This window comes from Oncorhynchus tshawytscha, linkage group LG13, assembly GCF_018296145.1.
Source record: "Oncorhynchus tshawytscha isolate Ot180627B linkage group LG13, Otsh_v2.0, whole genome shotgun sequence".
Taxonomy (NCBI): Eukaryota; Metazoa; Chordata; class Actinopteri; order Salmoniformes; family Salmonidae; genus Oncorhynchus; species Oncorhynchus tshawytscha.
In genome coordinates, this window is record NC_056441.1 from 53,822,779 (window position 1) to 53,839,096 (window position 16,318).

The 16,318-nt window shown below is 43.1% G+C and overlaps 1 protein-coding gene across 1 annotated transcript; it reads left to right on the top strand.

Moving 5' to 3' along the window:
- Positions 1-4,633: 4,633 nt before the first annotated feature.
- On the top strand, positions 4,634-16,175 carry si:ch211-137a8.4 (retinitis pigmentosa 1-like 1 protein). Its single transcript, XM_042295922.1, has 3 exons — positions 4,634-4,806; positions 12,786-14,630; positions 15,640-16,175. The coding sequence occupies exons 2-3, from the start codon at positions 12,977-12,979 to the stop codon at positions 15,660-15,662; spliced, it is 1,677 nt and encodes a 558-aa protein (XP_042151856.1). The 5' UTR covers positions 4,634-4,806; positions 12,786-12,976; the 3' UTR covers positions 15,663-16,175.
- The last annotated feature ends 143 nt before the right edge of the window (positions 16,176-16,318 follow it).

Here is a 16,318-nt window from a genome sequence, read left to right on the forward strand (position 1 = left end):
GAAAAAGACTCAAAAGTTAAAGTCATCAAGTAAAACTACTTGAGTAAGTCTAAAAGTATGTGGTTTTATATATATATATACTTAAGTATCAAAAGTAAAAGTACAAATTTAAAATTCCTTTAAGCAAACCAGATGGCACAATTTTCTTTTTAATTTATGGATAGCCAGGGTCACACTCCAACACTCAGACATAATTTACAAACAAAGCATTTGTGTTTAGTGAGTCTGCCAGATCGGAGGCAGTATGGATGACCAGGGATTTTCTCTTGGTAAGTGTGCGAATTGGACCATTTTCTGTCCTGCAAAGCGGAGACAGAATGGCGGCAGGGTAGCCTAGTGGTTAGAGTGTTGGACTAGTAACCGGAAGGTTGCAAGTTCAAACCCCTGAGCTGACAAGGTACAAATCTGTCGTTTTGCCCCTGAACAGGCAGTTCCTTCCACTGTTCCTAGACTGTCATTAAAAATAAGAATTTGTTCTTAACTGACTTTCCTAGTTAAATAAAGGTTAAAAAAATCAAAATAAAATCAAAATGTAACGAGTAGTTTTGGGTGTCAGGGAAAATGTATGGAGTAAAAAGTACATTTTCTTTAGGAATGTAGTGAAGTAAAAGTTGTCAAAAATATAAATAGGAAAGTATAGATGCCCCCAAAAAATACTTTAAACTACTAAAGTATTTTTATTTAAGTACTTTACACTACTGGTTACAACTAAGCTAATGAAAATGTCAAGTGTTGGAGGAATACACACATGTTGACCTCCTGAGATTTGGGGCACAGGGTTTACATGTTCCCCACCTGTGAAAAGAGGTTTTTCACATCCACTAGGGTTGGCAGAGGGATTGACTAACAAAATGGTGTTTCACAGTTGTGTAGCTCTGTTGTTCCATAGGTATTCTGTGACAGGTCCCCTACCCTATGTCACAATGGCTAAATCCATGGTTGGTCCCCATCGTATCTCTGCCCTCAGCCTAGCACTGGTGGGGGGAGATAGTATGCTAATCGACAGAATGGATCACCATTGGCCAGGGCCCCACATCACACCCCTCCCATCCAACCCTCAGCGGGAGGCTGGCACAACAACAGCCATGATTGAGATTGACAGGTTGTGCACACATAAAGAGATTATAGGGAAATCCCTGGGAAGGCATCACTTCAGGACAGGATTGTTGTTGTATTGGGTGGCTATGACAGCTGCAACGCCAAAGTCTCCCATGCATGAGCAGTGGCGTCAACGTGGCCGCCGCTGTGAACGACACAACCAGTCGGCACATCTAGAAAGGTCAGCTTTCTGTGCTGTGTCTGTGCATGTGGACCGTTCCCTGGACATCCAGATGAAGTATCTAAATGCATTGTGAACACCGATGAGGGGAGACGTGCCCATAAGACACCTACAGGTGGTGGTGGATGGACGTGTGAAGACACTCATGGCATCCATTTTTGTACGGATGAACTCTGAAGTGGCCGTTGGTTGAGGTATGGGATGATAGTCTATGGTTTAACCAATCATTGGTTTGTCTGGTTATGGGAAGGTTGATTGGGATGGTCTGACAACGCAGAGGAAGCAAACCGCCTCCCTCATTTGGATAGATAACCAGAGGTGTGTTCCATATTTGCCTCATCATTGAATCACAGTACATCAGCGGGTCCATCAGTCAACATTGTCAAACAGTCATGTACTCCATTGCTTCCTCCCTGCTCTCGATGAGCACTGAATTCAGATGATAAAAAAGAATAAAGCATTCCACATATTTTCCTCCAGGGCAGAAACTGCAAAAAAAAAAAAAAAAAAAAAAAGGTACCCTGGCCCGTCACGATCTGTTTCAGAGGAGAGTGTGGCTCAAACCTAATTACACAGATTAATGTACCGTGGAAAGTGCCATTACCTAAATGGACACAAAAAGAGAGTGGAGGACTGCGCACATCAAAACCCAAACATTTTCGGTCTAAATGCTAATGGATGCCTCAAATCGGCCAGATGAAAAAACCTATCTTTGCACTGCCTTGCTCTCTCCTAAGATGGATACGATTTTGAGCACTCTTTCATTCCAGTGCCTAGGCTACTTCAGTTGACAATGACTGTTAGCCCAGATAAATTCCCCCTTCCCTATCGCCTCCACTCTGTTGTAATTCGTCTGAATGGATGTCTTGTGAGAAATATTCGGAGGCTGACCGAAGCATGCATCATAGCACAGGCATTGAAAAGTACCCCCCCCCCTCCTCTTTTTAACCCTGACTCCTCCTCCATGGTCTTCCTATTGTTCATCATTGTTTCTGCAGTCCACATTGATTAAATGGAAAGCTTAATCCTTCTAACACCATACTTTTATAGATAGTGATGTCGGCCTATTGTAAATCTATTTGCAGTAAATGAAGGGGCTGCAGATGCAATTAGATTGGTTGCCAGCGCCTCCGAGCCAGTGTGTTTACGGCTGGGTGTCAGAGCACGTGCTGGTCATCAGGCTGCAGAAACCGGCTTCTTAAAATAAGTCCTTGTCGCCCTGGACAAGAGACCGGGAAATGGAGTTGACAGGAAGTGTGAGCCTGACATACATGCACACGCTGTCGCCTGGCATTAGTGAGGCTTCACTTAAATGTGTTCACACTGAAATCCCTCCGCTTGGGGGACATTTGTTTTTATGTTTCAGTCCCTGTAGGGACTCTGCTGTCTGCTGGCTGTGGGATGTCTGGGTCTGAGAGCAGACAGACATCCGATACAGAATGCCAAAAACTAAAGCCATTACTTTGACACTGTTCAAAGCTCCCATCCCTTGTAGGTTGGAACTTAATTTGTACTGACTGTTATGGTGACAGGTTGCCTAGCGGTTAAGAGCTTTAGGCCAGTAACCGAAAGGTTGATGGTTCGAATCTCTGAGCTGACTAGGTGAAAAATCTGTTGGTATGACATTGAGTGAGGCACTTAACCCTAATTACTCCTGTAAATCACTCTGGATAAGAGTGTCTGCTAAATGACTGAAATGTAGTGGTGCATCTGAATGGGTGTTATTTATGATCAAGCCCTTGAATGGAAAATATGTCATTACCCTACACACACGTCACCAGAGGCGGCAAGAGCCTCTCCAGGCACAGACAGCTTTCCCTCTGCCTGTCTGCGACATCCAAATGACATTGGGATTTGCTCACTCGGATAGCGGCTGAAAATAATGTATTCTCTGATTGGATCAGCCAGTGATGGAGGGGAAGGAATGATGAAATATTTCAGGCACGTTGGCTCCAGCCTGCCTAAGCTGGTCAGAGGCATAGGAGAGCCAGCAGTTCTAGCAGGTGATCCCACACAAAAGACAAACACCCCACTCTGGAGATAAATGACCACCCCAAAAAGAACAGCTAACTGAGGGCTACTGGGAAGAGCCACTGTGTATTGTTGTTGAGGAAGCATAGATGGTAGAAACTCCATCTACTGTAACAGAGGCGCCATCCTCCACCCTACCAAGCCATGCCCACCAAATGATTTATTGTGCCAAACTTTGGTAACATTCTGAATTCCCGCTTCAGCTAATGTCTGCACCTTTCTTAAACCCTTTGATGCACCATGCAACATCCCATATAAGGAGAGGATTTCACATGGAGCCATGCATGACACGGGGCTAGCTCGGCTGCACCATGCCCCCTGTGCCCTTAACCATTAAATGGATGCCTTGCTGACTCAAAGCCAGCAGTGTAGCCTAGCCTGCACAGATAGACACGCTGGCATCCTCCACAAGGAAATGAAGGCTCAGGGAACGAAAGAGACCAAGTCCTCGCAGATGTACTGTCTTATAAAATATGAATCACGCACCAATGCTTTTCCAGTGCAGCGCACAATTTACTCTATCCAGGGGACAAATGTTGTCCAATATGAAAACGGATAGGCACAGACAGATATGATGGCATCCATACAGACTGCCTGAGCCCACGGCACAATGTTCCACTGCATCCTCCCTCTGCTCTGGCGCCCCAGGCCCACTGATGGAATTTTTGTGATTGGCTATTTCTCTCCATACACCTTCATTTGTCTTCTGTGTTGTTGTCTCACTGTGTGGCAAGCAAATGGCCACTTGGCTCTCCAACATGGCTGAACAATGCTGATTGGTGAGGCGAAGGCGGATACATCGTGTGGAATCAAGAGATGGTTTCCAGAAGAAGAAAAATCATGTAATAAAAGGGATTTTCCTCTGTGTATTTAATTGGTGGTGGACATTGTGATTGATTAAATGAATTGACTTTTCAATGGACAGTTCATCCACTCGAGGTGTCAATTGTTCTTCATGTGCTTGAAGGGCCATTGTTCCCAAATCACATGAGTTCAAGACTAAGATACAAAGCAACGTTTGGCTGCACACCAAAATTATGGGAATGGGAGCACATGGGAGGATAACCTGTCCTAAGATTACACGATTTTGCGCTTTAAATCGCACAATTTTACGCATATCAAATGCAAGTGGTTCTTCGCTCTAACTGGGCAAATTACTGAGGGGAAACAAATCCGAACCGTACTCTAACCCTCTTGCCTAGTTAAATAAAGGTTAAATTACTAAAATTAACCCGCTTAGTAGTGGGGGTGGGGTGGGTGATCTCCATGGTTGCTAAGGGCAACGGGTGAGATAGATGGTCTGTATTTGCGGAGCCGCAGCTGCGCGTCTGTTAATACCAACGCGACCCTCACGTCCCCGCGCAATTCTCCACACTGGGTTGGCTGCTTCAAGGCATGAGGATGCGAGCAAGGATTTAGTTTGTGTCTTTTCCTGTCTGGAGCAGTTTATTACCTTTCTCCCGCACACAGAAACGGATTTAGCCACACGAAACAAGGTTTGCAGAGATTATTCGTTTTTTTTCTTGTAGCCTGTTTGTTAAATAAGCTATTAAATGCATATGATGATTAATTTATGTGATTTACATTTACCGTTTAATTAACCTTTATAGTCATACAATATGGCTATTGATGATGAAGATCTTGGATGGGCAGCAAAGCTTGGTTTTTGTTGGAGGATCTCAACGTTGAGGGACTATGAACAGGCTGTTGATGGGTGATACGTGCGCGCTCGGTGCATCGCAACTCTGGATAGCCTACATACATTAAATGTTTGTGTTTTTCTGGCATTGCTCTGGTTCGATAGACACTTGTTTGGGAAGACAATTGTGCGCTCCAAAACGTACTTTGGTGCCTGAGGACCTGAGGCTCCTCATTAAATCAACGTCCACTCCCATTCGCCAGACTGCCTCCTTACACGTTATAATTTAAGGGCATTCAAGTGTGAATTTTAACGGGGCCAAGTAGGACCTTAATTCCGTTTTACAAATGTGATCTCTCACGAGAGGGAAAACATTATAAGAGAATGTGTAGCCTAGTCTATGAGCTTCACAATAGACAAGCGCTGGATTTGTGGCGCTGTTTTTTTTTATCAGTGAGGATTTCATATTACTAATCACGCATGTGTTGATTCCAGGATTATATGAATGTAATATTGACTCATTCATCGAAGATGGCTACAAATCATTTTTTTCCCTCGACATGACTTTTGAAGGTGATGATGCATTTACGCGTTATAACGCGGGACAGCTTTCTCAATAGGCCAGCCCATCTATTGTTCGGAATGCGTCTTGGCTACAACTTGGAAATCATTTATGTTGTTTTGGTTAAATTAACGGGTTGAATTCCCTTACATAGGCAATAGCCCAAACATTTCTAGAGGAAAACATAAGTTTAAAATAATTCGGTAGACGTTTATTTTAGGCTAGCCTACACAAAACTGGGCTTGTGGCTTTGTCACATTAGCAATGCAAATGAGCGTTTGAAAAGCACGGGCACCTGCTGTCTCAAGCATATCGCATTGGCTTTTTCACCAGTGTGTCGTGAAAAACATTAGCGTGAGCAACAACAGTGGAATCGGCGGTTTGCTTTCAAAATAAAAGTCCCCTAATTGAAATGTATACAAATAGTGGAATCCTGCCACAATTGGACTACATTCAACTAATATGCACTATACAGCTTAATCTATGGATTGTGAACCCATGAAATGGGGTAACAGCATGCCCAGTGACACCCACAGAACATAACTCTGTAGATTTTACACAAATATTATCATCTTAGCTCTTATTGCGGGACTTTGACTGTAGAAAATCAACTCCCAACTTGGCTTGGTATTGCGCAAAAGACGCTAATATGTGTGTAAACTCTACAGATTTTTGTTCTGTGGGTGTCACTGAGTAGGCTGATACATTTTATGGGTGCACAATCCATAGGTTAGGCCAGGGTTTCCCAAACTCGTTCCTCAGGATCCCAATGGGTGCACGTTTTGGTTTTTGCCCTAGTACAACACAGCTGATTCAACTAATCACGAAGCTTTGATAATTTGAATCAGCTGTCTAGTGTTAGGGCCAAAACCAAGATGTGCAACCTTTGGGTTACCGAGTTTGAGAAACGCTGGGTTAGGCTGTGCAATATGAGTTTCAATATGCATGATAGACTAACTGGGGAGGTGATTTTCCCCAGTCAAAGCCCTGCAATAAGAGCTAAGACGCTAATATTTGTGTAAACTCTACACAAGTTGTGTTCTGTGTGTGTCACTGGGTAGGCCGATACCCAATTTAATGGGTTCAGAATCCTTAGGTTGTGTAGTGCATATATAAATATCGGTGGTGGAAAAACTACCACATTTTCATACTTGAGTAAAATTACTTATATCCTGAACAAAAATGTAAACACAACATGCAACAATTTCAAGTGTTTTACTGAGTTACGGGACGGTGTGCCATGGATTTAGGAGCAGGGTTGCTTGTTTTGTTTCTTAGTTTTGTACTTAATGAGTAACCTTGGGTTACATTGAGCTTTTTTGCATTGTTTATGCTTGGGTTACTTTTAGCTTTTTTTGCATTGTTTATGCAAGTCAGTCAATTTAAATAAATTCATTAGGCCTTATCGTAAGGTTTTCACATGACTGGGAATACAGATATGCATCTGTTGGACGATGCCTTAAAAAAAGGTAGGGGGTGTGGATAAAAATTGTGTGACCCCCATTTGCTTCATGCAGCGTGACACATTTGGCTGTGCAAAGTTGCTGGATATTGGCGGGAACTGGAACACGCTGTCGTACACGTTGATCCAGAGCATCCCAAACATGCTCAATGGGTGACATGTCTGGTGAGTATGCAGGCCGTGGAGGAACTGGGACATTTTCTGCTTCCAGGAATTGTGTACAGATTTTTGCGACATGGGGCCATGCATTATCATGCTGGAACATGAGGTGATGGAGGCGGATGAATGGCATGACAATGAGCCTCAGGATCTCGTCACGGTATCTCTGTGCATTCAAATTGCCATCGATAAAATGCAATTGTGTTCGTTGTCCTTAGCTTATGCCTGCCCATACCATAACCCCACCACCACCATGGGTCACTCTGTTCAAAATGTTGTCATCAGCAAACTGCTCGTCCACACGAGTGCATACACTCTGTCTGCCATCTGCCCAGTACAGTTGGAAATGGGAGTAATCCATGAAGAGCACACTTCAATGGGCAAATGCTCACCTTTGTAGAAGTCGGCCCATTGAGCTTCCCTGAGACGGTTTCTGACAGATTGTGCAGAAATTCTTCGGTTGTGCAAACCCACAGTTTCATCAGCTGTCCGGGTGGCTGGTCTCAGACGATCCAGCAGATGAAGAAGCCGAATGTGGAGGTCCTGGGCTGGCATGGTTACACTTGGTCTGCGGTTGTGAGGCCGGTTGGACGTACTGCCAAATTCTCAAAAACAACCTTTGGTAGAGGAATGCACGTTAAATTATCTGGCAACAGCTCTTGAGGACATTACTGCAGTCAGCATGCCAATTGCACGCTCCCTCAACTTGTGGCATTGTGTTGTGTGACAAAACTTCACATTTTAGAGTGGCCTTTTATTGTCCCCCAGCACAAGCTGCAGTTGTGTAATGATCATGCTGTTTAATCAGCTTCTTGATATACCACACCTGTCAGGTGGATGGATTATCTTGGCAAATGAGAATTGCTCACTAACAGGGATGTAAACGAATGTATTCTCAAAATGTGAGAGAAATAAGCTTTTTTGGAAAATGTATGCTATCTTATTTCAGCTCAAGGAACATGGGACCACCACTTTACATGTGTGTTTATATTTTTGTTCAGTATATTAAGCAAACCACCCGGCACAAATGGCTTGTTTTTTGTTGTTGTTTTTTTACGGACGTACAAGGGCACACTCCAACACTCAGACATCATTTACAAACACACTATTTGGTGTCAGGGTAAATACATGGGAGTACAAAGTACATGTTTTCTTTAGGAATATAAAAAAGTATATATAAAATGACTAAAAGTAAATAGTAGGGATGCACGATATATCGGTGAGCATATCGGAATCGGGCCGATATTAGCAAAAACTGCCAACATCGACATTGGCCGATTGTCTAGGTTAACACCGATGTGCAAAACCAATGTCAATGCTGACGTGCGCACCTATATAACGTAGGTAGATGACGTAATGACGCCACGGAAAATACAGCGCTCCACAGAACAAAAGCAGAAAATTACTAAGCGGACACTTCCAACAACTAAACAAGTTCAAGCCGAGCAGTCATTTGAAAGAGTAAAACAATTCAGCGAGACAACTCAAAGGCGAAATCCATTGTCAAGATGATGGATTTTCATTGCCCTTGACAATCAACTGTTCTCTGTCGTGGATGATGTTGGCTTTCGCTGACTGGTCGAGCACCTCGAGCCCCAGTACACACTAACCAAGTAGGCGCTATTTTTCAGATGTTGCCCTACCGGAGTTACACAGTATTGTTGAAATTAGAGGTCGACGATTATGATTTTTCTACACCGATACCGATTATTGGAGGACCAAAAAATGTATTGGCCAATATATATACATATATTTGTAATAATGACAATTACAACAATACTGAATGAACACTTTTATTTTAACTTAATACATCAATAAAATGTATTTAGTCGCAAATAAATAATGAAACATGTTCAATTTGGTTTAAATAATGCAAAAGTGTGTTGGAGAAGGAAGTAAAAGTGCAATATGTGCCATGTAAAAAAGCTCATGTTTAAGTTCCTTGCTCAGAACATGAGAACGTATGAAAGCTGGTGGTTCCTTTTAACACGAGTCTTCAATATTCCCAGGTAAGAGGTTCTAGGTTGTAGTTATTATAGGAATTATAGGACTATTTCTCTCTATACCATTTGTATTTCATATACCTTTGACTATTGGATGTTCTTATAGGCACTATAGTATTGCCAGCCTAGTCCTGGGAGTTTATAGGCTTGAAGTCATAAACAGCGCAATGCTTGAAGCACAGCGAAGAGCTACTGGTAAATGCAGCAAAGTGGTGTTTGAATGAAAGCTTACGAGCCTGCTGCTGCCTACCACCGCTCAGTCATACTGTTATATCCAATCATAGACCTAATTATAATATAACACACAGAAATACGAGCCTTAGGTCATTAATATGGTAAAATCCGGAAGCTATCATTTCAAAAAGAAAACTTTTATTCTTTCAGTGATATACGGAACCGTTCCGTATTTTATCTAACGGGTGGCATCCCTAAGTCTAAATATTGCTGTTACATTGTACAATCTTCAACGTTATGTCATAATTATGTACAATTCCGGCAAATTAATTACGGTCTTTGTTAGGAAGAAATGGTCTTCACACAGTTCGCAACGAGCCAGGCGGCCCAAACTGCTGCATATACCCTGACTCTACTTTCACAGAACGCAAGAGAAGTGACACAATTTCCCTAGCTAAAAGAAATTCATGTTAGCAGGCAATATTAACTAAATATGGAGGTTTTAAAATATATACATGTGTATTGATTTTAAGAAAGGCATTGATGTTTATGTTTACGTACACATTGGTGCAACGACAGTGCTTTTTTTTGCGAATGCGCTCATTAAATCATTACCTGTTTGACGAAATAGGCTGTGATTCGATGATAAATTAACAGGTACCGCATCGATTATATGCAATGCAGGACAAGCTAGGTAAACTAGTAATATCATCAACCATGTGTAGTTAACTAGTGATTATGTTAAGATTGATTGATTGTTTTTTATAAGTTAAGTTTAATGCTAGCTAGCAACTTACCTTGGCTCTTGCTGCACTCGTGTAAAATGTAGTCAGCCTGCCATGCAGTCTCCTCGTGGAGTGCAATATAATCGGTGTCCAAAAATGCTTATTACCGATTGTTATGAAAACTTGAAATCGGCCCTAATTAATCGGCCATTCTGATTAATTGGTCGACCTCTAGTTGAAATGCACATCTGTGAGCTACTTGCCAAAAAAAACTATATTGGATATTGGTATCGGCCAAAAATGTAATATTGGTGCATCCCTAGTAAATAGTAAAGTACAAATACCCCAAAGCCTACATGGGGCGGCAGGTGGCCTGGAGGGTAGGAGTGTTTGGCCAGTAACCGAAAGGTTGCTGGATCGAATCCCCGAGCTGATAAGGTCAAATTAAAAAACATTATGTTGTTCTGCTCTTGAACAGGGCAGTTAACCCACTGTTCCCCAAGCTCCGTGGATATCGATTTAAGGCAGCCCCTGCACCTCTCTGATTCAGAGGGGTTGGGTTAAATGCGGAAGACACATTTCAGTTGAATGCATTTAGTTGTACAACTGACTAGGTATCCCTCTTTCCCTACTTAGTTAGTTACACTATAAAGAAATCCCACTGCCATTTCCTGGTTGCTAAAACTCTTAACAGTTCACCTAATTTGAGTTTACGTGACAAAATGTAGAGAATCATTGTACCATCTGTGAAATATTTTTTTCCATAACCTAAGCTATTTTTGTTTGAGCAAGTATATGTAGTGTAGAGAATCATTGTACCATCTGTGAAATATTTTTTCCATAACAAAAAACATTTTTGTTTGAGCCATTTGAAGTTGGTGTACAAAACTGAAAGTAAAATATGCAAAAACAAAACTTGAAAACGGGAAGCATAGAAATAGGGCACATAGAACAAATCTACCGCTTCTTAAACTTGCCTTCAAGTAGAATGATAGATCTATAACTCACATTTCTATGTGAATTTGGTCGGGTCGCCCAAAAAGATAAATTCTGCCACTAAGTAGTACTTCATTATTTTTTTTTGTAACCTAAGTACTTTACAACATTGAGTAGGCTATGCAGTGCAATTACAAGATATATATATATTATTTTTTTTTTTTTTTTTTTGGGGGGTAAACTAATAATTGTCCTTTGTTGACTTTATATAACAACATTCGCCCAGAAAAATCTAGTCCAATTGTGGCATGATTCCACTATTTTGTTATCTATTTGCATTAGTTTCAATGGGGTACCTTTATTTTGAATGCGAACTGCCGAGGCCCCTATTGTTGCTCACACTGTTGTTCACGACACCCCCCCATTTCTCTCGGTCTCTCCCTCATTAAAATTATGTTCTATTTCTGCAGCGCATGATTGGAGCTCACAGCTAAACGCAATCGCAGGGGCATCTTAAACCCCCTCGCTCTCACTGCCGGTTTAACATAACAAAGGGGGAATAGAGTACTCGGATGAAAACTGGACAAAAAGGCTAAAGCGCGCGATTGTCCTTGTGGCAGGACATGCAAGCGTGGTCTCCACTCCCTCCACAGACGCACATTTGCACGCAGTAGTAACCTAACTGGGAAATCAGATTAAAATGTGTTATTGGTATCGTGCTCCTTCCTCGAAATACAAGAACATTGTATTACAATGTATGTTGCTGTATTCATTTTACGTCACATGCAGTCACAGGGACCGTTTGAATCATCGAATATGCCAAAGTATGACTAGCCGACATCATAAGGTGCACCTCTGGTGTTTTAGATTGGAGAGAGAATCTATTTCAAATACTCAGATGGATGATTCGGAGAGAACGTGAAATCGGTATTAATCTATAAAGATAGCTTAACCATGGATGACATTGCTACGCTGCAAAATAACCCAATGCAGACTGGAAAACAAGGGCAGTGCTCCGAAACACAATATGTGATAAAGGGGTTGTCTGTGGGTGAATAGATGTCTATTATAAGGGGGTTCGAGTCTATAGAAAATCATGGCCAGAGAAAATAGGGCATTTGTTTGTTTCTGTTTTGCCTATAACCTTGTAATGATGTTATGATACATTTATAAACACTTTCCCAGATAAAGACATTTATCAAGGTGGCTTTTACTTTGGAAGCAGACATTTTATGTCTTCAAGCAATAGACATTTTAAAATTAGCTACGCCTTTTTCTTTGTCATTTTCCATTATGGAGATTTGCTGAAGATTTTAGATTTTCACTCGCCTCTGCTGTCATTGCATGTTATTGTGTAAGCGTACTATCTAGAATGTCAGCTTGTTTTTCCTGGATACTAAAGCCCAGACATAAACCCGTCAAATGGTGCTGAATACTAAACAAAACCACTGATCCACTTTCTAAACAGCAATGCTCTCTAGCCTCTAGATGACAGGAGTCAAACCCTTGTGGCAACATGAGATTATCTGGGGCATGTTATGCCCTGTGTTTATTCCCCTCTGACTGCTCTGGGCCATACATGTCATTTCCACATTCTTCAAATTACCCATCACCTCTCACGTAGAATTTGTCACGTTACATTATGTTGGTTTGTGGTTGGATGCATTGACTTTAAATCCTTTTGAGCAGAGCTTTTCTGTTTTAGAGATGCAGTGTGTTTTGCATCTGCTCTGTCTGGAGTACCCTAGACTAAGTAATGGACTATCTGTGTTGTTGATTTATACATTGAATCCTTTCTCATTTCATTTCCACCAGGTTCGTGGCCCCCATTCTCACCACGGAATATGATGCAGAGGTCCTCCTCTCCGAAGGGAAGTTGGATGGGAATACTGCCATACGTGTCAGCTCGTGATCAATGAACTCAGTCCATTCAAGCACAAACGGAACTAACCTGAACTACTGAAGAAAAAGAGGGGATATAACGACACAGACAACTTTTTGCGGATATGGCGGCGACAGATGCATGTGCAGCACCTGTACAGGAAGATGGTACCACCACCACCGAGACCAAAACAGAGGTGGAGCCCACAAACTCAGACACTGTCACAGAGGCTGTCACATCTCCACCCGAAGAGGTACAACCTGCCGGAGAGACCACAGAGAGCACAGAGCAGCCGGCCGATGGCAAAGCTAAACAGGCCTCTGAGAATATTTTCTCTTCCTTCCTGAATAAGAGTGGACTGGGAAAAGTCATGGGAGGGAAGAAGAAGAAGGAGCAGAGCACTGAGGCTGTGGAGGCTAATGGAGAGGGCAACACAGAGCAGAAAAAGGCCTCTGCCCAAGCAGAAGAGCCGGCAGCCAATGGCACAGAGGCAGCGGCAGAGGACCAGGCCAATGAGAAAGTGCCGGAGAACCAGGTGAAGGTCCGATCCAAATCCTTGGACAGGTTAGAGGACCCTGAGGCCCTCAATGCCACAGTGGACACATTGGAAGATGCCCCGGCAGCAGAAGAGTCAGAGAAGCCTGCCTCTAGTGCAGCGACCAAACACATGAAACGCTGGCATTCCTTCAAGAAGCTTATGGCCCAGAAGAGTCACAAGAAGAGCACAGAAGAGTCTAAGGACGCTGAGGGCAGCGAGGGTGCATCTGGGGGCACACCTGGTGACACAAGTACACTGGACTCCAAGGCTTCAGAATCCAGTGGCCAGAAACGGTGGAAACTGAAAAGGTCATGGACATTCCAGGGGCTGAAGAGAGACCCGTCAGTCGTAGGCATCAGCAAAGCCGATAAGAGCGAGAAGGCGGAAGGGGAGGAAAACCCCACAGAGAACGATGAAGCGGCTGCGCCTGAAACAGACGAAGCCAAGGCACAGGTAGACGGTGAAACACAGGAGAAGACCAACACAGACGGAGAGGAGGAAAAAGGAGCCACCGCCGCCCCACACAAATCAATGAACCAACATGCAGATGAGATCTGGACCTCCTTCAAGAAACGCGTGATCCCCAAGTCCAAGCGGTCAGCAGACACGGTGGCTGCCAGCGGGGAGGAGGAAGGTGCTGCCGCATCTGAACTGGCCGAGCAGACGGAAGAGGCAGGCAAAGAGCAGGCCAAGTCGGCCAAGACCAAGCGAACGCACTTCAACCGTGCCGTTTCGCTGAAAAACTTCATCATGAGAAAGGGGAAGAGCACCAGCGTGGACCAGGGAGACGGAGCTCCGAAAGAGGGTGAGGAGGCAGAAGACGGGGAGGCGAAGAACACAGAGGGCGCGGCTGCCCCAGCTGGCACGTCTGACAGCCGGCAGGGAGAAGCAGATGCTGCCCAGGGCGAGAGCAACGACAAAGGAGAGGTTCAGGTGGTCAATGAGCACACAGCCGCCGACGGAGAGGCAAAGGAGCCCACAACGAACACACTGTCTGGTCCTGAGCCAGAGAAGGCCAACTCAGCTAAGCCCGCAGCACCAGCAGAGCCCGTGGCAGAGGTGAAAATCAACGGTGAGAATGGGTGCTCGAATGGCACGCCCGAAGAAGACGCCATACACAATCATGAAACGACCCCGAAGAAAGACGGACCAACAGACGAGGCCAAACAAGAAAACACAAACTCCATGAAGGACGCGAAGACGCTGAACCTCGTTACAGGAAATGCAGTTGCCCAAATTGGTGAGTTTGCAGTAGAAATAGACTGTGGTGATGGTGACCTCCAGCAAAATAGAGCTAACATGATGACACAGGCCAAATTAGAACTAGGGACTAGCTTTGAGAGGGGGTGGGGATTCCTCAAAATGGAGGGTCCCATTCTGAGTCAGGGGAGGCCAACGCTGAGCCACGTGACCAAGAGGAAGCGCGGAAGAGGATGTTCTATGAGGCTTCTGCATCCACCGTACAGACAATTATGTCAGCGGCCACTGGACAGTTAGAAAATGAGAAGAACCTTCTGGACAACGGTCAAAAGTGTTCTCATTGTGTCAATAGTGGGAACACTTTTGACCGTTGTCCAGAAAGTTCTTCTCATTTTCTAACTGTTCAAGAAAAGTTAATGTGATATTGACCTCAGTTTTCGTCATTGAGCGTTTACAAATATGGTGCTGGGTGAAGCTTTAAGTGGAAGCGTAGTGTAGTTATGTGATACTGGAAGCCGTTCACCTACTTTGATGCAACACTTTGAAATCCCTTTAAGGACACTCAACGCTGCAGTAGGTAACATGAAGCATGTAAATAGTCAGGGAAAGAACCACTGAACCAAACGGTTACTCATAGATATCCATGTCACAGCACACAATAGACAGGTCACTGTGTATAACAGGGCCACTTCATTATTGTAGGGAAAGAGGGTCAAAGAACATCAATAACATTTAGTCAAAGGATTAGTAGTTAAATCAAAGTGTCACTTGGGCTGTCTAGGAACAAGATTAAGCACCTTTCTCCCTGGGGTACCAGTTTATCGATGAAAGTAGTTTTTCCTGCATGTTCGATTCAGTTTTCAGTCAGGGGCCATGTCTACAACATTGTGATTCACCCTAAGGAGGAAGTCGAATGTGCTGTGAATCTGTCCAATAGTCTTTGAGTAATACTAACGCTTCACAAAGACTAATTAAAATGTTTTCTATGAATGTTCTGATTTAAATGTATATTTTAATACATTTCATTTTTTTCTGTTATCATTCACCAGAGAAAAAGGCGGGAAACGTGTGACGACACACAAAGAGGATTAGATCTGCATGGGATTCGTTCAGCGAGGAGCTTTGACCCCCCCCAACGGAGTAATCACATGTTTTTCGCCACGATTCTTCATGGTGAGAGCGATGCAATCCATATAGATGAAAAAAATACTCAAAAGCAATAAATCAGTCATCAATCAGCGCAGTTCTTGCTTACCATTCCATGATCAATGTAAATGTTTTGCTTGTCCTCTACTAGTGAGATTTTATATTGTCAGCAGAAGGGAAGACATCCCATCCTTGTCAAATGTTAATCTCTATGATCTCTCATTCCAGGATCAAAAATACTTAGTTTTATATCAATTGCCATTTTTTGTTTGTAGTTTTGTCAATAGATATTTCAAAGTGCACATTTGAAATGATTGCCCTAAAGACTGCCCCCCCCCCACCCCCAATGTGGATTCCTTAATGAAGTAATGTGTTTTAATCTCTTTCTGTGTTGTTTTTAGACTGTTGTGTACATGAATAAACCACCATAAAATATGAAGTCAAAATGTGTTTTTTTTTCTAAACACATCTTCTCACTGTAACGCAGATTGATCTGCCATTGATATGTTTTGTTGATCAATGGTGTCACGTGTTCGCTAGGAAATTGTCAAAAACTAGAACAATAAAGATTCAAATCGAACA

Bases quoted from the DNA above. Each gene is read 5' to 3' on its own strand.
- si:ch211-137a8.4 (XM_042295922.1), top strand. From the start codon at position 12,977: ATGGCGGCGACAGATGCATGTGCAGCACCTGTACAGGAAGATGGTACC. The intron at 14,631-15,639 runs GTGAGTTTGCAG...ATCATTCACCAG, and splicing joins AAATGCAGTTGCCCAAATTG to AGAAAAAGGCGGGAAACGTG.